This window comes from Oryza sativa, chromosome 6 (genome assembly GCF_034140825.1).
Source record: "Oryza sativa Japonica Group chromosome 6, ASM3414082v1".
NCBI classification, from domain to species: Eukaryota; Viridiplantae; Streptophyta; class Magnoliopsida; order Poales; family Poaceae; genus Oryza; species Oryza sativa.
Genome location: NC_089040.1, coordinates 1,161,950 through 1,183,543, shown reverse-complemented (window position 1 = coordinate 1,183,543; position 21,594 = coordinate 1,161,950). Strand labels below are relative to the sequence as shown.

Here is a 21,594-nt window from a genome sequence, read left to right as displayed (position 1 = left end):
CATACGTTATATCAAAATATTTCATGAGGTGATTCGGTTGTGTTTGAAACATTTTTGATCTAATTAGTGAAATAATTCCGATCTACTTGGTGGAACAGCGCTCAATTTATTTTAAAAAAAGATCGAGCACCCGATTTGTAGGCGCCTTGCATGTTTTACATTGCCTTTTTTTATATAATTACACTACATATGCATGCGCAAACACCATTACACTCACACAAACGAATACAACCTCTAACACATATTTATAAAACTATAATTAAAAATGTATTATCTTTTTATGGCATGTATATCTAATTAAAAAGTCTATTTATCCCTTAAGATGACGCCCCCTTGTTTTTTCATGACACCTTAAAAAGTCATAAAGAAATTGAAAAACTTTGCCGCAATATATCAATATATATATATATATATATATATATATATAGAGAGAGAGAGAGAGACACACACACACACACAATATGAGCTGGCGTGATGTGTGTCTCATGCACACCCATAATGTGATTCATAACCAATCAACCATAATGTTATTCGGATCCCTAGATATAACCGAAACCAAAAATATAAAGGTCTATGGGTTTGTACAGGATATGGATTTTCATCCCTCAAGTGAATATCCCCTCGTTATTTGTATGTCATCTAAATAGTTATAAAAATGTTTAAAAAAATTGACAACATATATAGATTAATATGAAATATATCACTCCATAAACATGCAAGACCAAATTCAACTTCTACAAGTTGCAACAAAAAGAACAAATTAAACTGAAAATAGTTATGGTACAATCCCATTTATATTTATTATTTTTGTTATAACTTGTATAAGTTGAATTTTAACTTGTATGTTTGTGGAGATGATACATTTCATATTAATTAATCTATCTTGCCAATTTTTTTAAAAAAATTTATTACTATTTAGATGGCATGTATGAAACGAGAGGATATCCCCTTGAGAGATAAAATCACTTTCCTGTTTGTACAACCCAATAAACTAGCCTAATGGTAAGGACCAAACTATGTTTTAAGTTGTACTTGTTTATTATTAATTACAATTGTGAGACTAAACCTAATACTACCTCCATCCTAATATGTGTCCCATGCATCCTACCCTCCGTTCATAGTTAGAGTTTATCTTTTTTTTGGACAGAATAATATCTATCAATATTTTTTTTTGGGGGGACAGAATAGTATATATCAACATTTAGGGACGGAGCAAGTAGCTTCTTTCCCATGCATCCATAGCTGGAATCAGATGCTATATATATTAACAGAAAGCTAGCTTGGGTTCCATAGATAGAAGCTAGCTGAACTGAAGAAGTAGTACGTAGCTAGTGATAGTGAAGCTAGCTTGGGTTCCGTAGATATCCATATATATTTAGGCATGAGCACGGCATCGGCAGGCGGCGGAGCGAAATCTTCATCGAGCTGGAGTAGTAGTACATTTTTCCGGTGGATCAAGGCGGCGAGGTACGTAGTTGCGGTGGCGGTGATCGTGGCGATCGTGGTGATGATAGCGTACGCCATCAAGATGGTCGGGCGAGAGAGGCCGCTGGTGGTGAGTGTGACCGGTCATACGGTGAAGGTGCAGCGGCCGTCGAACATGTCCGGGAACCTCACCTTCGCCTTCACCGTCAGGGCCGCCAACACCGGCGGCTTCGGCCAAATATACTACACCAACATCAAGGCGTTATTGGCCGGCAGGAGCGCGTCGTCGCCGGCGTCGCCGACATACTTCGTCAAAACGGGCCTCTTGGACATGGCCGTGATACCGCGGCTGACGGCCGTCTCGCAGTCCTTCGTGATGTCCGGCATCGGTGCCAACGGGGACGGGACGATGAGCTCCAAGGATCTCAGGCCCTACTTCATGGACTTGTACAAGGGCAACACCATGCGCGACGCCGTGCTCCGGCTTAACGGCACGCTCATGACCGAGATCTACTCCGGCTACAACAGCACCGCCCGCACCGTCGTCTACTGCTGCGAGCCCATCTTCGTCGGCGACGACGACGACGCCCCGGACACGCCTGAGAGACCCTGCGTGGAGCAGAACGACCATTCCATCGACATGACAAATAAAAAAAACATGCTAAGCTGCGAGCTCAGCTAGCTCGATCCATCATTAATTATTCGATCCTTATCTATATATTTTCATACTAATTAATTTCTTCGTCGTTTTATTATATATTTAATTACGTACGTATGTTCCGATGTATCCATCTCTCCTGCCTCTCTCTATATATGCATTCCTTTTGCTTGCCGTTTCCTCACTTTACCCACCCATTCAATTAATGAAAATGGCTTCATTTTATTCACGCTACCAGTAATATTTCTTTTTTTCCCTCTCTATCTCTCATTTTTATATAAACTAGAAAAAATACCCATGCGTTGCAACGGGTAAACAAGAGCTTAGCAATAAATTAAAATATTAGGATCACTATACATTATAATTGAAAAGGTTAATGAAAATTCTAACATTAGAATCGCTATATATAGATTATAATTAGTGAAAATCTTTTCTGGGTTTTGGGCCGAAAGCTTTCCTTCCTTTTTAGCCCTAGGCAAATCTACTATCTCCCTCTGTTTGGCCTGCTTCCCTTCAACCAGGGAGTAGTGGAACCGTAAACCCAACTCGCACCGTCCACTACCATCTTCAACCTCCCGAAGATAGTCCCATACGGTTGACTGTCACCCAAAATCTCCTGAAGATAGAACCATACGGTTCTGTCACCCAAAATTTGTTGATGATTTTTGAACCACTCGATCTACTCTTTCCCCTTTTTTTTTCCAAAATCAGAGCGTAAAACTCGTGATAAAAACGACTGGGAAAGATCAACGTCATCATTGGTAACTGTTAAACGGAGATTAAATCCAGCAAATTAAAGCCGAGTCGAAAGTAAAAATCATGGAGAAAATGATGAGGGGGAGGGGGTGAGGAATCGATTTTTGCAATCAAATTGGAGGAGATCGAAATCGATATGGCGGCGGCAGGAGGCGTGCGGCGAACATATCGGATTAAAAAACCGGATGAGTAAAAAAAGCGCACGGGAGAAAAAATAGCGACAAAAAATTGATGAAAAAATCAAAAGCGCCCAAGAGGCACGCGTTGAACAGATCAGAATAAAAAAACAGACAAAAAAAACCATAAGAGTTAGGGCGTGGGCAAAAAAAAATAAACTCTTTCGTGTGCTAAAAAAAAGTCGGGAAAAAAACTGGTGCCAAAAAAACCAAACGGACTTTTTCTTTTTTTGTTACTTTTTTTAGTCGGACCTTTTTTCCTTTTTTTACAGACGAAGAAAATTTATTGTTCTTCTTAAGTAACGTAGAGATAGAGATTGAAAACAAAACATAAAATTAAAGCCGATTCAAACATAGATGATGTACCAAACTACTAGCAAAAATATCTTTAATTTTTATAATATTAGAGAAGAGATATATATACACTCCCTCCGTCCCACAATATAAAGGATTTTGGGTGGATGCGTGTGACACATCCTAGTACAATGAATTTGAACATATCATCTGGCTAGATTCATTGTACTAGCATCTATTACATCCACCCAAAATCCCTTATATTATGGGACGTAGGGAGTATATATGTCCTCTCATTGTTTGCATATCACGCAAATGGTTATGAAAAAAATCTAAGAAGATGTATTAACATGTGATATATCACTCCACAAACATGCAGGTTAAAATTCAACTTCTACATCTTGCAAATTTGTTTTTTTTTTGTTACGAGATGTAGAAGTTGAATTTGAAGTTGCATGTTTGTGGACCAATATATTACATGTTAATACAAGTCAATAGTATTAACTCATCTAGGGTTTTTACTTCTACTAATTTAAATATAATATATAGTTTTCCTATCGGTTTAGTTTAAAAGAACACCATCCATTGATTTAAATATTGACATTTAAAACAAGGGAATGCCTATACCACATTCAAAAGAAAATCCCCCTCAATTTCAATCAGATTTTGGTCTCTAATATTTGTGCTGCCATAGGGAACCTTATTTCTTTCCGTTCTTCCCCCCCCCCCCCTACATAGTCTTCTTCTCCCAAATTGCGTTCTCGCGTACGATGCTTCTGCCACCTCCTCCCCACCCCAGCGCGCCACCCATCGCCTAGCCCTCACCGGTAGTCAAAAGGTACGAACGGCGCTGACGAGGCCCACCACACCAGCCACCTACCCCTCCCCAACTCTCTCTTTTCTCTCTCTCCAACTTCCATTGCTAACCCACCACCCTCCTTCATCCCTGTGGCTCTAGCATTGCCACTGGCGCCTCGGCGCCCGCCCGTGTCCACCACCCACCACCGAGCCGCTGCCTCTCCGACCATTCCTTTAAGTCTGGAGAAACCCCCTCTTCCCTATCCCCCAACCCTCCTTCTACCCCCACCCCCAACTCTAGACCCTAACTTGGTCAGGGTCGCCACCATCGGTCGCTGGAGTTCATCAAGGTCGCCAAAGTTGGAGAAGAAGCCCACTTGAGCACAAATCGTGAAGCAGATGTGAATGTAAAAAATTTGCAAGATTTGGTTCTCATTTTTCTGTCAAATGTAGTTTAGCAATTCCGTTAAAACAATATATGCATGCAGATTCCTCTCGCTCTCTCGTCGCATAGATTATGTCATCATCGTCTATAGCTCAATCAACTTTCAAATTACGATACAACATTTTACCTATAGAAGTCTTAAAAAAAGGAACAATTATTAAAAAGTTAAACATTTGAAGTTGGACTGTATACATTCTAGGACAGTGTTTAATTAAAGTGGTACATGGTAGTACTGTTACTACTACCTGAAAACTCGGAGCTTATAATGGTAGCTTATGAGAACTTGGACAACTTGAGCCTCCCAGCCTCAGTGCCTCACATCTGGGAATATAGAGATAAACATAGTGTGTCTAAACCATATGTCCTGGTACTAGTAGGTCCTTGATGTTTTGCCTTTTTTAATTTGGTCATCATATACTAGGATTCTTTTTGAGACTTTGTCCCTTTCATTTACATCTTATCATACCAAAGTATGGTATATATGTGTAGGATTTCTGTACGTATAATACTCCCTCCATCACAAAATGTTTGACGCCGTTGACTTTTTTAAACATGTTTGACCGTTCATCTTATTAAAAAAATTTAAGTAATTATTAATTCTTTTCCTACCATTTGATTCATTGTTAAATACACTTTTATGTATACATATAATTTTACATATTTCATAAAAGTTTTTGAATAAGACGAACGGTCAAACATGTTTGAAAAAATCAACGGCGTCAAATATTTAGGGACGGAGGGAGTATATTTTTATTCTTTTTGGAAAGTATACAGCTTTATAGTTATATCAACATGCATGGTTGCATGGACCATTGCAACAATACACGGGAGGGATATATGCGGAGCGGAGCGAGCAACACCTAGCTTACACACACACACACACAAAGCTTGCTACCAACAGTGTGTAAAGCGAAAGGTTTGCAACACAAGATGTGCAACGAAAGGCAGCGTGAGTGTGGATCAGGGGCGGATCCAACGTGGGTGCAGGGGGGACTTAAGTCCCCCCTACACCCACAAAACCCATGGATACCCCCCTAAGCCCTCCCTTCAATTTTTTCATCATAGTTGATAAGATAGGAGGTGCTAAAGGTCTTATAATAGCATTTTAGCATAGTTTAATACTGAGATTATGTGTTTATATCAATGTACTCGGTATGTTGAGTCCCCCCAACTTTTTGTTTCTGGATCCGCCCCTGGTGTGGATCAAGGCCGGCCGGTGACTCAAGGCATGCCAAGAGTGCAACACAAGTTATCCACAGTATCGTGTACGTGAAACCAGATGTGCAATATTACGCGACGTGAGGCAAAAGGGGACTGATCTAATCCAGTGGCGGAGCCACCGTGATTCCCGGGTATTCCCGGGAATACCCAACATTTTTTATCAGAAAACAAGTATACTTCTAGTATATACACATGTACACATATTTGTACACCTAAATCCTCAACTCTTTGATCCAAACATAGCACAACTGGTCTCTTGCGATGCCTCCAACCAACCCGACCTACTCCGTCATGACCCATCAAACATCAGTTGACCCACTTAGCTAGCACTCTTTCAGACAGCCCCCTCTCGCTCTCCCTCCGTGACCCATCCCTCCTTGGCTCGGCTCCCTCGCGCCACTCCCCATTTGCAAACCCTAGGTGGCGGCGCGGCGAGACGGCAATCGGCGGCGGGAGCTGGACTGTGCTACCGCGGAGGGGGAGGCCATTGCCGCGGCGGGCGGCGCCCGACACTCCGCCAAGCTAAGGCGGTCAGGTCGGTTGGATGGCCGGCGGCCGCAAGGGGCAGGGACGGGCAACGGCTCAACGCTTAGACGGGAATACCCAACTTTGAAATCCTGGCTCCGCCACTGATCTAATCGAGCCGAAGATCAGACATGGACTTAATTAATCAGTACTTTCGTATTAATATTGTATATTGCGTAGCTGTGTACGTATCTCTCTAATCTTGAAACGATCAATGAATTTCATAACTAAGTATTCGTAAGAAAAAGAAATTCAGCTTTTGACAATATATAAATACATACTTACAGATCACTACAGTATAATACAACACACGTGATCGATGCTCTTTTTCTTTCACCAAGTTTAAACCTTTTCCTTTGATCAGTGTTGAAAAAGCAAACAAGGTGTAAGCCAGTTGTACTGAGATCGAGTTGTTGCATGAATAGCTGGCCTCTCCTGAGAAACTATATATATGTATAAAAAGCATCAAGCATCCCTAAATTAAGACAGACAACGTGTTAATATTCACACGTGCTTTTTGTGGTCCAAATTAATAATTAAGGACGATGTAGTAGCTTCCAAAGCTCAAGCATCTATATATTTCTGTACAAAAAGAAGCTTAAGCATGCATGATTGGCGGCATATCTAATAAAGCAAGATCTCGATTGATGCCAAGCACCTAGCTAGGAGGAGTACTGGAGTTAAGCAAAAGCCACCAAATTATATTTGTGTTTAATTGGAGGAGAGAGAAATTAAATGTGCTATAGATATAGAGCCAGCTAGCTACAACACGAGCTCGAACAAATTTTGTTAGAGAAAGAGCTAAGTCGGGTATTAATGGTATTAGTATTTACATGTACTCTCTCTCTCAGTTTCAGGTTACAAGATGTTTTAATTTTGGTTAAAGTCAAACTGTTTTAAGTTTGACCAAATTTATTATGAAAATATATTCAATTAATTATTGATTTGATGAAACTAATTTAGTATTATAAATATTACTATATTTGTCTATAAACTTAGTTAAACTTAAAACAGTTTAACTTTAATCAAAGTTAAAACGTCGTAATCTGAAAGGGAGGGAGCACTATACTTTGCTTTAGCATGCACGTGGAGAGGCAAATGATCTGTCCTTGTCCTTCGCAATACTTTACTTTGAGCTTTTCGTGAGACGGATACACACACATAAATCTACAACATCGAATTAATTTAATCAAATCCATCATTCAATATGTTTTTATGGTATATTTATTTTGGGTTAAAATATTGCTATATTTTTTTTAATTTGGTTAAACTCAAAGAGGTTTGATTTAGGACAAACCTAAAGTGACTTATAATATAAAATGAAAGGGGAATATTTGTTTTATTTTAGCATCGTCTTCAAAAGGTTTTATTTTAGAAACAGAGGTTTGATTTAGGACAAACCTAAAGTGACTTATAATATAAAATGAATGGGGAACATTTGTTTTACTTTAGCATCATCTTCGAAAGGTTTTATTTTAGAAACAGAGTACAAACGTACGCGCTCACAACGTGCACACAGGTGTCTCGCTGTCGACGGGTATATTGGGACAACTAAAAGAAACTAGCCGTAAATATGAGCACTCGTGTTAAGTGAAACTCTGCTCTGCCTCCGCATGCTCATGTGGAAAAGGGATCCTTTTGGTGGAAGGATGTTTTCAGATTGATTCCAATTTGTAGAGCCATTTCTTTGGTACATGTTGGGCTTGGTGACAACGCTTTTCTGGAAGGATAATTGGTCAGGGAGTTTTTTACATGATGATCGAGCACCCTATTCTCATTTGCTAAAAATAAGGACATCTGTGTCAAAGGTTTTCAATCTCTGAGTCACTTAGAAGAGGTATTTTATACTCCACTCCCCATCCAAGCAATTCAGGAATGGCACCTTCTTTCCAGCACTGTGCAAACCTTAAATTTAAATCATATGGAAGATCAATGGACATACATCTGGAACTCACCTCAATATCAATCGAAAAGAGTTTATGACATGTTTTTTACTCATATTCAACCTGAAATTCCCTTAACTCTCATCTAGAAAAGCAAATGCACACTCAAGTTCAAAGTGTTTCTTTGGTTATTCTTATTGGACAGATTAAACACTAAAGAGTTGCTGTAATGAAAACATTTCAATACCCAAGGTGGAGCTACATGTGTTACATGCAACAACTCAATCACAGAAGACTCTCTTCATCTCTTCTTCGTCTGCCCCTTTGCCCAGCAATGTTGGCATATCCTCGGTATAAATTGGGATCTAAACCTGAATTTCATGAACATGATCATTGCAGCGAATAGGAACTTCCCTCATCCCTTCTTTATGGAAGTTTTGGCAATCTGTTGCTGGCATCTCTGGAGTAGACGAAATGACTTGATCTTCAATGGTATTCAAGCAAACTTTGGCAAATGGAAGGCTGATTTCAAGGATGAGTTTACTCTGCATATGCATAGTGTAAAGGAAACAGAAAAACCTTTGTGGCAATCATGGATTAATAGCATATCTTAATTAGCTTGCCTTTCAGGCAGTCTTTTTCTTCTTTCTTTTTTCCCTCTTGTTGTACCCCTGTACAGTTTCCCCTCGTATATTGGCTCTTTTAATAAAATGTGCAGTACGAGCCTCTCCTGCTGTTTTAACCGTAAAAAAAAAGACTCTCGAATAGATAAGGCGCACTGTCTCCATCTTGATCTTGATCGGCTGACCGTCGTATCAGTGACAGGTTAAAAATCAAACCAGTTAGATGTGATTTTTCATCTCTAACGATATATATCTAAAACCCGTTCCTTAAATGAAGCCCATCATCGATGACCCCTCAACTTAGAGCTAATTCAACTTAGGTGGTAACGGACGAATAGCTTGCACCCGTCACCGTTGACCCCTCATCGGTGATGGGGTTTGGTTGAGGCCCGTCACAGATGTCCTGTGTCGGGCTGCAAATTCAACTCGTCAAAGATGAGGGGTCATCGGTGACGGGTTTGGCCATGAGGACCAATATTCAAGAGGGATTTTTTTGGCCCGTCATAAATGAGTGCCTCTATAACGGGCTGCTGACTGCCGTCATAGATGGGTTGTTCAGGATGCTTTGTTCTGTACTAGTATATCATTTTTTTAACAACGGCAAAGCTTGCCATTTATTGAATAAAGCAGGGAGCAATATTTACATGTAAGGAGTAAAAGTAATATTTACAAAGACCGAATAGGCACTAAGGTAACATCTCTGCTAGGCGTTTGGTTCCCGCCGTAGCCCAGGTTTTTTACTCTTCTTTAATCTTTGCGGTGAGGGGCGCCGTGCTTAGCTCCTTGTTTCGGAAGATTCGGCGATTTTGCTCGTTCCAAATTTCCCAAGAGATTAGGAGAATTAGGGATCTGGTCCCCAGCTTTGGTAACCCTTGGCATGTGGCGAGAGATTCCCACCATTCGTGAACCACGCTCGCCTGTGCCCAATTTGTCGGCGCCATGGGCGCACAGGCTAACCGGTTGACAATGGCATCCCATATTTTCTTGGTGTATCTGCAGTCTGCCAGCAGGTGAATAGCGGTCTCATTAGTGTGTCGGCATAGCGGGCAAACATCGTTGTTCTGCCATCCCCGGGTCGCCAATCTGTCGGACGTCTAGATTCTATTTTGAATGATTAGCCATGCAAAGATTTTGCATTTGCACGGTGCCCATACTTTCCAGATTAAGGTTTCAAAGTTTGTTTTGAGCGATCCGAAGAATTGTGCCTTGTAGGTTGAGGACGTTGTGTATTCTCCATGACACGTGAGCTTCCAAGTGATTTTGTTGTCTTCATCCGGGGAAAGTGTGACCTGTTGGATTGTCGTCCAGAGAGTGACAAGCTGGTTCAGGAGCTCAATTGTCATTCCATCATTGATGGGTAAGGCTTGGTCATCTAGCCACTGGCCGCTTTCGATTGCCTGCGCGAGTGAGCGGTTCTTCCGCCTAGATATCGAGAACACGAGTGGTGCCACATCCTTCGGCCAGCGCCCATCAAGCCATGCGTTGTCCCAGAATTTTATTGTGTCTCCATTACCAATCTTAATTTTCAAAGCAGACGCGAATAGGAGTTTATCGTTCTGGTCACACGGTGTCTCCATCCCCGCCCACGCTTTTTCTGGTGACTTTCACTCATGCCAAAACCAACGGAGTCTTAGAGCCCTTGTGAACTTGTCAAGATTCAGGATTCCCAAACCTCCATTCACCGTCGGTGAGCAGATCTTCTCCCAGTTGACTTTGCATTTGCCTCCAATAATATCACCAGAACCAGCCCACAGGAAACGCTTGCGTTGTTTATCCAGGACTTTGAGGGATCCTTGTTCACCTTGAGAGCCGTTAGCAGGTAAACCGGTTGCGAGGTGAGCACTGATTTGACCAAGGTTGTTCTTCCTGCCAGACCCAGGTTTTTCCCTCTCCAGCCCGCCATGCGCCCTGCTGACTTATCGAAGAGGGGCTGTGGGTGAACCTTGTGCAGCCGCCCTAGCATCAACGGCAGGCCCAGGTATTTTAGTGGGAAAGTTGCACGTGTAACCTACGACTCCTCCAGGATGTTATCGATGTCAAGATCATCACACCTAATCGGTGCCACCAAGGATTTTTGAAAGTTTGTGCGTAGACCAGTAGCATCTCCGAATCTTTGAAGTAGGTTTGTGAAGGCGTTGACATCTCTGCGTGCATGGCGCTCTCCTTCCTGCCCCGGATTTGGGTATGTAGCCCACTAGTATATCATATTTAGTTATGGCTCGGTATATTTTTAATCTTTGTACCCCCATTGAAAAATTTCTACTGCTGCCACTATTCAAAAGCGTGGGTGTGCGTACATTTGTGACCGCTTGTGTTCACTACAAGAAATCTTATGATAGATGACGCTTCATTTACATCAAAAAACATAAAATTTCGTCACGTTTTGTAATATGTGACGCTCGCGTGACGAAAATTCATCCGTCACCTATCATGCGTCTCTAATAGCTCCGATGTCACGAGAAATTCATCACAGAAGGTCATATTTCTTGTAGTGTTGTATCGTGTTTAGAAAAACAACTTAGGTGGTGTTTGGATCCAGGGACTAAATTTTAGTCCCTATCACATCGGATGTTTGGATACTAATTAGAAGTATTAAATGTAGACTAATAATATAATTAATTGCATAAATGAGAGCTAATTCGCGAGACAAATTTTTTAAGCCTAATTAATCCATAATTAGCACATGTTTACTGTAACATCACATAGGCTAATCATAGATTAATTAGACTCAATAGATTCATCTTGCGAATTAGTTTAGGGTTATGGAATGGGTTTTATCATTAGTCTACGTTTAATACTTCTAATTATTATCAAAACAACCGATACGACAATGACTAAAATTTAGTCTATAGATCCAAACAGGGTCTTACTCTTATGACCTCGGAAGGCAGCTAGCACCTCAGGAATCTTGGTTGCTTGCCGTTTGCCGACGCCTTCATAAGAGAACTCGATCACGATTATAACTCCATCTTACTTCTTAATATGTCCAATTATCCATGCAATCAAGCATCTAGAGTGCTATTTAAGAATTATCTTCTCCATGTTCTTAAATCAAAAGGCTCAATTAATAAAGGCAAGTTTTTATATTACACATAAATATGGGTGCTTCCTCGAGCGTATATCAATTAATGCTTCAAGATTAGCACCCATATTATATGGCTCTCTCATTTTCATAATTTAAGTCATTAGTTTTATTCTAATAAAACTAATATAGGTTTGATCGAGTTTATAAAAAAAATACACCAATATAAAACGCCAAAATATTTCCACAAACACACCATGCATGATATATGTTTTAATAGTGTATTTATTTAATTTATTAATTTAGATGTTGTATTCATCAACCATCTCGGTCATCGTTAAATGAGTTTGACTTAGAATAAGACTAGCTAAAATGACTTACGAGATGAAAAAAGAGATAAAAATTGTTAACTCTTTACTATCTTCATCCCAAAATATAAGAATTTAAAATCGGATAAAATATTTTCTAATATTATGAATCTGAATAGGTAGCTTGTCTAGATTTGTAGTATCCCATCTAGTTAGATACTTATATTCTGAAATGGAGAGAGTAATTAGTAAGTAGAGTAATAATAAGCATCTGCCTTGGAGATATGATCAACAACAACTCTCCATTATTTTGTAAAGTTATTCCCTACGTACCACATGCACGCCATATATATAATGCCTTTAATGCCCCCCCCCCCCCTATATATAGTCGAACAGGGAGCTAGCTAGACTTGGCACAGCACATCATCATCAGTAGCACAGCACAAATACAGGAGCGGCCCGGCTATGGCAATGGCTTGTGCAGCACTAGTGCCGTTGCTACTGTTGCTTCTTGTTGTGCTCTCTGGCTCTACATCTCTCGCTGACCACAGTGCAGGTGTAGATGAGGTCAACTACATCGTGGTGCTAACCAGCAGCTGGCTCAAGCCAAATTCCGTCTGCTCCAGCCTGAGTACCGTCTTAATTTTTCTCTCTCTTCTTCCTACTCTCTCCGTAATTTTTTCATATATAAGTTTATCCAAATTTATAGAAAATTAGCAATACTTCTAACACAAAACAAATATATTATCAAAATATATTCAATGTTACATTTAATTGAAAACTAATTTGGGACCGTAGATGTTGCTACGTCCTTTTACAAATTTAATCAAACAAAAAAACTTTGACTAGAAAAAAAATAAAAACGACTTTATATATGAAACAGAGGTAGTAGTACCTAAGATTAAAACTTGAACGTTTTTAATAAGTAGTTAAGTCAGAGCAATTATACTATTTCCTCCTATTATAAATATAAATCATTTATCTTCTCGACTCTTTACTAGACTTTGCCGTCGTTGGGCAACTTTTAACTATATATTCTTCCTTGTTTACCTTGGTAAATAACCTCTCTAACAAATGAAACGAATTATTTTGGCATTTAATAATAATTATTATTAATATATCATATTAATAAATATAATTGTTGTACGTGGATGTTAGTGAGCCCACACCCCAACGTGACCAACTGGGTCCCGTTGAGCCGACCGTACGGGCCGTGCAGCTCCTCGCCGGCGAAGGGTAGGGCGGCGCCGTCCACCGTCGACGGCATGCTCTGGTCGGACCAGCACCGCGCCGACTACATACAGTGGAGGCTCTCCGGCTCGGTCGCCGGCGTGCTGCAGCCGGCCGACGACGTGCCGGTGTCAACTAACTACGAACAGCAGTCCATAGAAGGAGATCTTAACTATGGCACGTACTACCCTGCACCTGCACCAATGTCATCAAAGGTAAAATTATTTAACCCACACATATGCAAAAAGAAGTAAAATAATTATATAACAATAATAATAATTAACCTATTACTAGTAATTAATTAGAAAGCTAAGTTTATATAATTAAAAAAGGTTAATAATTACCCACAATATATAATATTAATAAAATTGGCTAGAACTTCTTATGCATTATTGATTGATCTGATGAAAAGAATAATAGATCTAGAACTTATTACATTATTGACGTACATGCTGCTTATCAAATTCAAATTCAACTTCTACGTATAGTAACGAAAAAAATAAATTTAACCTTTTTTTTTTACAATTTTCCTTTTTCTTCCTGGAAGTATCTTCTTAAGGGAGGAAGAGATTTCCTGTTGTTGTTGTTTAGATTAAATGAGAGATCAAGATGTAGTAAAGAACTGGATTCTGATGTTATAATTTATTTTTTCTTTTATATATTAATAAAATCTTAACGGTGGTGGCTTTCCCTGCTGTGGTTCTTAAAAAAACTTCTTTTTTAAGATGTAGAAGTTCAATTTGATCTTACATATTATTTGTGCAGTGATATATTACATGTTAATACATCTTGTCAAATTACTTTTTCATAACCATTTAAGTGATATGCAAATTAACAACGTGACCGGACATCTCCTCGAGGGATCGAAATATATTAAAACGTACTCACATGCTAGCTGTCCGATCTCAGGCGATGAATCCGGCCGCCACCGGCGGCGGCGGCGGCGGGCCGGGAGTGACCCAGACGATGGTGCTGGACACGGCGAGCGACGTGACATGGGTGCAGTGCTCGCCGTGCCCCACGCCGCCGTGCTACCCGCAAAAGGACGTCCTCTACGACCCCACCAAGTCGTCGTCGTCCGGCGTCTTCTCCTGCAACTCGCCGACGTGCACCCAGCTCGGCCCCTACGCCAATGGCTGCACCAACAATAACCAGTGCCAGTACCGCGTCCGGTACCCCGACGGCACGTCGACGGCGGGCACCTACATCTCCGACCTGCTGACCATCACCCCCGCCACCGCAGTCAGGAGCTTCCAGTTCGGCTGCAGCCACGGCGTGCAGGGCAGCTTCAGCTTCGGCAGCAGCGCCGCCGGGATCATGGCACTCGGCGGCGGGCCGGAGTCACTGGTGTCGCAGACGGCGGCGACCTACGGCCGCGTCTTCTCCCACTGCTTCCCGCCGCCGACGCGCCGGGGATTCTTCACCCTCGGCGTGCCGAGGGTGGCCGCCTGGAGGTACGTGCTGACGCCGATGCTCAAGAACCCGGCCATCCCGCCCACGTTCTACATGGTGCGCCTCGAGGCCATCGCCGTCGCCGGGCAGCGGATCGCCGTGCCGCCCACCGTGTTCGCCGCCGGCGCCGCGCTCGACTCCCGCACCGCCATCACCAGGCTGCCGCCGACGGCGTACCAGGCGCTGAGGCAGGCGTTCAGGGACCGGATGGCGATGTACCAGCCGGCGCCGCCCAAGGGCCCGCTCGACACCTGCTACGACATGGCCGGCGTCCGCAGCTTCGCGCTGCCGAGGATCACGCTTGTGTTCGACAAGAACGCCGCCGTCGAGCTCGATCCGTCGGGCGTCCTCTTCCAGGGCTGCCTCGCCTTCACCGCCGGCCCCAACGACCAGGTCCCCGGGATCATCGGCAACATCCAGCTTCAGACGCTCGAGGTGCTCTACAACATCCCCGCCGCCCTCGTCGGATTCCGCCATGCCGCCTGCTGAGTCCGGCCGCCGCCCCCGACGTCTCGATCGGGACTCTACTACTACAGGCCGGAGCTGCTCTTGCTCCGGTGATACCTTTTAATTTTCATAAAGCTCGAGCGCTCGCGTCTTTAATTTGATTCCTCCTATTTATTTTTGCGTATGCGTACACGTGCTACAAGATCAGCTGGCTGGCGTCATGTATGAGCCAGATTAGCGGTTGCTTTGATATGTACTCTTCCATCCATGTGGGTATATATATATATATATATATATATATATATATATATATATATATATGCACGAAGAAATAAAACTTAATTTGTTTGCCTATTAACTGTACTGTACAACCCTTTTCGAATTCGTCATCTCATCTTTAAAAAACCTCTTCTAATTTGCTGCTGTCAACCAGCCATACACGCATGGGTTGTCATTCACAGGGGTGCAGGGCGACCGATATGATATTTTGGTCCAATGCATGTATCTGAATTCTTCTAGATATGAAGCACTTCGTTACAGATATGGATATGGATTAATACCCTAGCTAGTATGTCACAATTTATGTGTTGCATTCTTCTGCATGTGTGGCATTCCGTTTCAGAGATGAATGGGCTTATCTGAAGAATCATGCTTGTAACTTTTTTTTTAACGAGTTCTATTGATAAAACAGAAAAAAATTACAAGATTATGACACTGGAGGGTTGTAGCCAGGAAAAAGAAAAAATTATACCACCACCCACACACCGACATCGCCAACACACAAGCCCAGCAGAAGGCTAGCACCGGACCGGCCGCCGCTAAGCGGGATCGACCGCCACTAGACTAACAAAGGGACCCACGGCTAGCGCACCGATGCTCCACCACCATACTAGCTCTGCCGACATATAGGACCCCTGCACCGGCACCCCCCGCCGGCCAGCCTTCGTGCGCCGAAGACCACTCCATACACACCAGCAGCTCCTCCTCACACCTAGGTCGCCTCCTCCACCGCCGGCCGTGCTTCTCTGCGCCAAGCCGGCCTCCTCCACCGGACGCGCCTCTCGCGCCAAGCCGGCCTCCATCTCCGCTGCCCGTGCCTCTCGCGCCGAGCCGACCTCCGCTGCCATCGACTGCGCTTCTCTGCGCCAAGCCGGTCTTTGACCTCTCCACCAAATGATGTCGCGCTAGCCAGATGCAGCCATCTCCCACGCCCTCGGCAAGCCGTCTGAGGCCACCATGCCTCTGATGACCGCAGACACGGTCACCACCACCGCAGCCGCTGCTGCCGAACGCTCAGCCACCTCGCCGTCGCCATCCTCACCTCGCACCCGACTACTTCCCCGCTGCCGACGTCACCACCGCCTCCACAGTCACGGCCGCCGTCGCCGCTGCCACCGACACGAGCCACCGCCACCGCAAACCGCCGCTGCGCCGTCGCCCTCCACCACCAAGCAGCGAGCAACCGCCGCCGCCAACTGCCACGACCACACCGCCGCCGCTGTCGCCAACAGACGTCGCCAGCCGACCACCACTCGGCCACACCCAAATCCGGCCGAGAGCTGCCGTGGACGTTGCCGATACTGCGTCCGCCGTCGGCGGCCACCGCCGCCGACAGCACCACCTCCAGGAGCTCCTGCCGGCGGCTGACGCCGCCGCCGCCGCCGCGACGGGCGCTCCTGCCCCGAGCTCGCCTTGCTACCGCCACCACGTCGTCGCGAGCTCTGCTGCCCCCGCCACGAGCTCGCCCGATCCGGCAGCCGGGTGGCCAGATCCGCCGCTGGGGGGCCGGACCCGCCTCCAGTGCGCCTGGATCCGGCGCCTCTGCCGACGTCGCCACCGTCGCCATCCCCGCCGGCGTCGACCCAGCCTCTGCCATCCCCGCCGCCGTCGACCCAGCCGCTCCTCTACCGTCGCCGTCGCCATCCCCGCCGCCGTCTCCGTCTCCGTCTCCGCCGCCAGCCGCCAGCTGCCACACCGCCAGATCCGGCCGAGGCGGCGCGGATTTAGCGGTCACCGTCGCCGCCGTCCTGGGCTGCTCCCCTTGCCGCCCGAAACGAGGCGAGCTCGACGAGGAACGAGGAGCCCCGCCGCCGCCGTCCTTGTGGCCGCGCGGCTTTGCCGGCGGCCGCTCAGGCGGCGGCGAGGCGGAGGAGGAAGATGGGGGGAGGGGGCGGCCGGGGTTCGATGCCTCCCGTGCTGCCCCTAGGGGAGGGCGATGCGAGAGCGTTTTACAAACCACTATGCTAGTAACTTGCAGTGCTAGTAACTGGTGGATCGCTTGCATGAAGTAAATATTTTGCCCTCAAGCTGCCACTCTTATATATTTAAGTGAAATCCCAATCTGCTAAGCTGCCACTCTTATATATTTAAGTGAAATCCCAATCTGCTAAGCTGCCACTCTTATATATTTAAGTGAAATCCCACCCTTGTATACTCTTATATAGCAAAACAAGCATAGTGGCCCGCGCAGATTGCGCGGCTAGCATCATTATATTTTCTCTCATATAATAGTATATATGTTTTCTCATTATATTATTCAAATATATTAAAATGACAACATAATTTTAAATTTTGCAATAACTTTACAAAACTACTAATGTGTAATATTTATATTATATTTTATATACGTGTTAGTTATTAATTATTTTTAATATCAAATTTTAGTTATTTGTAAATTATATATATTCCTATATGGACTCTAGACTCGTCTTTTAATATTTCTTTTTTTAATTCCGAATTTTCTGTAAATTGTATTTTTATATAGAGTCTATGCTCTTCTTCCAATATTATTTATTTTTATTTATGAATTTTTATTATTTCTAATTGTATTTCTATGTGGACTCTAAACTCATCTTTCAATATTCTTTAATTTTTAATTTCGAATTTCAGTTGCTTCTAAATTATATTCCAATATTTGTATTCCTATATTGACCTTAAATTCTTCTTCCAATGTTTTTCTTAATTTTGAATTTTAGTTATTTGTAAATTGTATTTTTATACAGACTCTAAACTCTACTTTTAATTTTATTATGTTTATTCCAAATTTTAGTTAGTTTTAAATTCCTATATGGACTCTATACTCTACTTCTAATATTCCTTATTTTTTTAATTCCGAATTTCTATTTTTTTTCTAAATTGTATTTCTATATATACTCTATACTTTACTTCTAATATTCCTTATTTTTAATTCCGAATTTATATTATTTCCTAATTGTATTTCTATATGTACTCTATACTCTACTTCTAATATTCCTTATTTTTAATTCCGAATTTCAGTTATTTCCTAATTGTATTTCTATATGAACTCTATACTCTACTTCTAATATTTCTTTTTTTTAATTCTGAATTTCAGTTATTTCCTAATTGTATTTCTATATGGACTCTAGTCTCCTCTTCTAATATTCCTTTTTTTCATTCCGAATTTCAGTTATTTCCTAATTGTATTTCTATATAGACAGACTCTAGTCTCCTCTTCTAATATTCCTTTTTTTAATTCTGAATTTCAACTATTTCTAAATTGTATTTCTATATGGACTCTAGTCTCCTCTTCTAATATTCCTTATTTTTTAATTCCGAATTTCAGCTATTTTTAAATTGTATTTCTATATGGACTCTGTCTTTTCTTTTTCTCCGATTAATGTGAGAATTTCTAGACCATGAGAGCGAACTTGGAGGTTCTTTTTTCTATTCCTTTAATTATATATTTAATTCCAAATTTCTTTCTAAATTGTATTTCTATATGGACTCTAGTCTCCTCTTCTAATATTTCTTATTTTTAATTCCGAATTTCAGCTATTTTTAAATTGTATTTCTATATGGACTCTGTATTTTCTTTTTCTCCGATTAATGTGAGAATTTCTAGGCCATGAGAGCGAACGTGGAGGCTCCTTTTTCTATTCCTTAAATTATATATTTAATTCTGAATTTCTATTTTTTCCTAATTGTATTTCTATATGGACTATATAGTCTACTTCTAATATTCCTTATTTTTAATTCCGAATTTCAGTTATTTCCTAATTGTATTTCTATATGGAGTCTATACTCTACTTCTAATATTTCTTATTTTTAATTCCGAATTTCAGGTATTTTCTAATTGTATTTCTATATGGACTCTAGTCTCCTCTTCTAATATTCCTTATTTTTTAATTCCGAATTTCAGCTATTTGTAAATTGTATTTCTATATGGACTCTAGTCCCCTCTTCTAATATTCCTTATTTTTTAATTCCGAATTTCAGCTATTTGTAAATTGTATTTCTATATGGACTCTGCTTTTTCTTTTTCTCTGATTAATGTGAGAATTTCTAGGCCATGAGAGCGAACGTGGAGGCTCCTTTTTCTTTCCTAATTGTATTTCTATATGGACTATATAGTCTACTTCTAATATTCCTTATTTTTAATTCCGAATTTCAGTTATTTCCTAATTGTATTTCTATATGGAGTCTATACTCTACTTCTAATATTTCTTATTTTTAATTCCGAATTTCAGGTATTTTCTAATTGTATTTCTATATGGACTCTAGTCTCCTCTTCTAATATTCCTTATTTTTTAATTCCGAATTTCAGCTATTTGTAAATTGTATTTCTATATGGACTCTAGTCCCCTCTTCTAATATTCCTTATTTTTTAATTCCGAATTTCAGCTATTTGTAAATTGTATTTCTATATGGACTCTGCTTTTTCTTTTTCTCTGATTAATGTGAGAATTTCTAGGCCATGAGAGCGAACGTGGAGGCTCCTTTTTCTATTTCTTTAATAATATAATAGATCGTTTTACTGTAGACTTGCTCGATGGTTGCTAAATGCACTGACAGTGATACAGTACAAACCATACTATATTTTAGATAGAAAGTTAGGGCTAAGCAATGAATGGGTTGTCAGGTTTTGCTGCTGTCAATTTTCTTCAGCAAGCTCTCCCTTAGCCTGTTCAATTTCAATGGCATGCAAGCAGCTTCGTATGTCAGAAACGATGCAAACAAAATGCTCGACGGGGACGGTGGTGGAGGCGGCAGTGCAGGCGTCGGAAGAGGCGAGTGAGACGAAGGCGGCGAGGGCGGACGAGTCATCGAGGGCGGCTAAGGTGGCGAGTGCGAGGAGAGAGGGCAGCTTGGGTTAGTGAGTCTAAAAGATGATTATACCCCTCTGTAAATAATTTTCCCTGGACAATAATACCCTTCTATGATTCAACTACCATTAAGTGAGGTGGTAGTAGAAATAAATATGAACCATTCGATCAAATGAAATTAATGGTTCAGATTATTTTCTACTACCAGTAGAGAGCATATCGGAGTGGGACTCAAAGAGTAGTGGAGTTTCTTTTAAAATTTGGACCTCTCCCGATGAAAGCGACAACGAATAAAGCCATTACTGTATATTAGCAGTGCGTATAATTTCGATTAGGACCATGAGGTGGAGTAATGACCAATACTCTGATCCTAAGCTGAGAAATCAATGTATGTGAGCAGAATAAGTTCTTGCATGCAGAAACAGCTCGTGATTAGCAGATTGCATTAGTGGGTGGACTGTCAATTCGATCACAGTCACAGAAACGACATGTGAGCAGAACAAGTTCTTCCTCCTGCAGAGATCGAACATTGGAGAGATGACATAGCGGTGACAATGGCGATTTGGCGATTGCATCAACGTGTTGCACATATATAAAGCTAGCGACAAGTATAGGCGATGCGTGTGCTTGACAGTGTACAGTGCAGACCATGGGTGGCGACGGCAAGCGCACCAAGTTGCCGTGGCTGGGCGTGGCGAGGTACGCGGTGACCGCGGTGCTCGCGACGACGGTGGCGGCAACGGTGGTGCTGGCCATTGTGACTTTAGGAGAAGAATTTGGGGATTCAACAGTAACATTGATCTAACCCTAAAGGGCAAATATAAATGTATACAAGTGATGCGAAAATACTAAACTACCCCTAATATCTTAACACCCCCACTCAAATGCAATGTGTATACACATTGCATTTGGAGTGTAAAATAAATATGAGAACACAAGCTAAATATTGGTCTATCTCCAAAGTCTTGATGATGTCGTCGAAGTGTGTCAATTCTTGGATGATGAAGAAGAAAAGATGTATCTCTTCCTCAATGAAGTGGACCTCGGAGCCTTCAAAAACTGTTCTTCAGTTCTCAGTACCTTAAAGCCTTTACAAACCGTTCTTCGGCTCTTCATTGATTCAGAGACGTGGATGATGATGGAGGGCCCTTCACAAACTGTTCTTCGGATCTCCACATATTTGATGACGATGACGATGGTGATGATGAAGGACCTTCACAAATTGTTCTTCGGTCCTTCATTGATTGATGTTGATATCAACTCCGATG

At 42.2% G+C, this 21,594-nt stretch overlaps 2 protein-coding genes across 2 annotated transcripts; one reads left to right on the top strand and one right to left on the bottom strand.

Moving 5' to 3' along the window:
- The first annotated feature begins 12,518 nt into the window (after positions 1-12,518).
- LOC4339940 (aspartyl protease family protein At5g10770) lies at positions 12,519-15,513 on the top strand. The gene is made up of 3 exons (XM_015786562.3): positions 12,519-12,765; positions 13,293-13,579; positions 14,274-15,513. The coding sequence occupies exons 1-3, from the start codon at positions 12,600-12,602 to the stop codon at positions 15,303-15,305; spliced, it is 1,485 nt and encodes a 494-aa protein (XP_015642048.1). The 5' UTR covers positions 12,519-12,599; the 3' UTR covers positions 15,306-15,513.
- Positions 15,514-16,524: 1,011 nt separating this feature from the next.
- Positions 16,525-21,082, bottom strand: LOC136356883 (uncharacterized). Its single transcript, XM_066311421.1, has 2 exons — positions 21,007-21,082; positions 16,525-17,465 (listed from the first exon to the last, which is right to left on the bottom strand). Exons 1-2 carry the CDS (start codon positions 21,080-21,082, stop codon positions 16,525-16,527), a joined length of 1,017 nt encoding a protein of 338 aa, XP_066167518.1.
- Between the last annotated feature and the right edge of the window lie 512 nt (positions 21,083-21,594).

Excerpts from the sequence above, each read along its gene's own strand:
- LOC136356883 (XM_066311421.1), bottom strand. The coding sequence starts at position 21,082 with ATGGCCAGCACCACCGTTGCCGCCACCGTCGTCGCGAGCACCGCGGTC. Across the intron at positions 17,466-21,006 it reads CCTCGCCACGCCCAGCCACG|GGGCAGCACGGGAGGCATCG; the intron begins GCAACTTGGTGC and ends GCCCTCCCCTAG.
- LOC4339940 (XM_015786562.3), top strand. The coding sequence starts at position 12,600 with ATGGCAATGGCTTGTGCAGCACTAGTGCCGTTGCTACTGTTGCTTCTT. Across the intron at positions 12,766-13,292 it reads TTCCGTCTGCTCCAGCCTGA|TGAGCCCACACCCCAACGTG; the intron begins GTACCGTCTTAA and ends CGTGGATGTTAG. Across the intron at positions 13,580-14,273 it reads CTGCACCAATGTCATCAAAG|GCGATGAATCCGGCCGCCAC; the intron begins GTAAAATTATTT and ends GTCCGATCTCAG.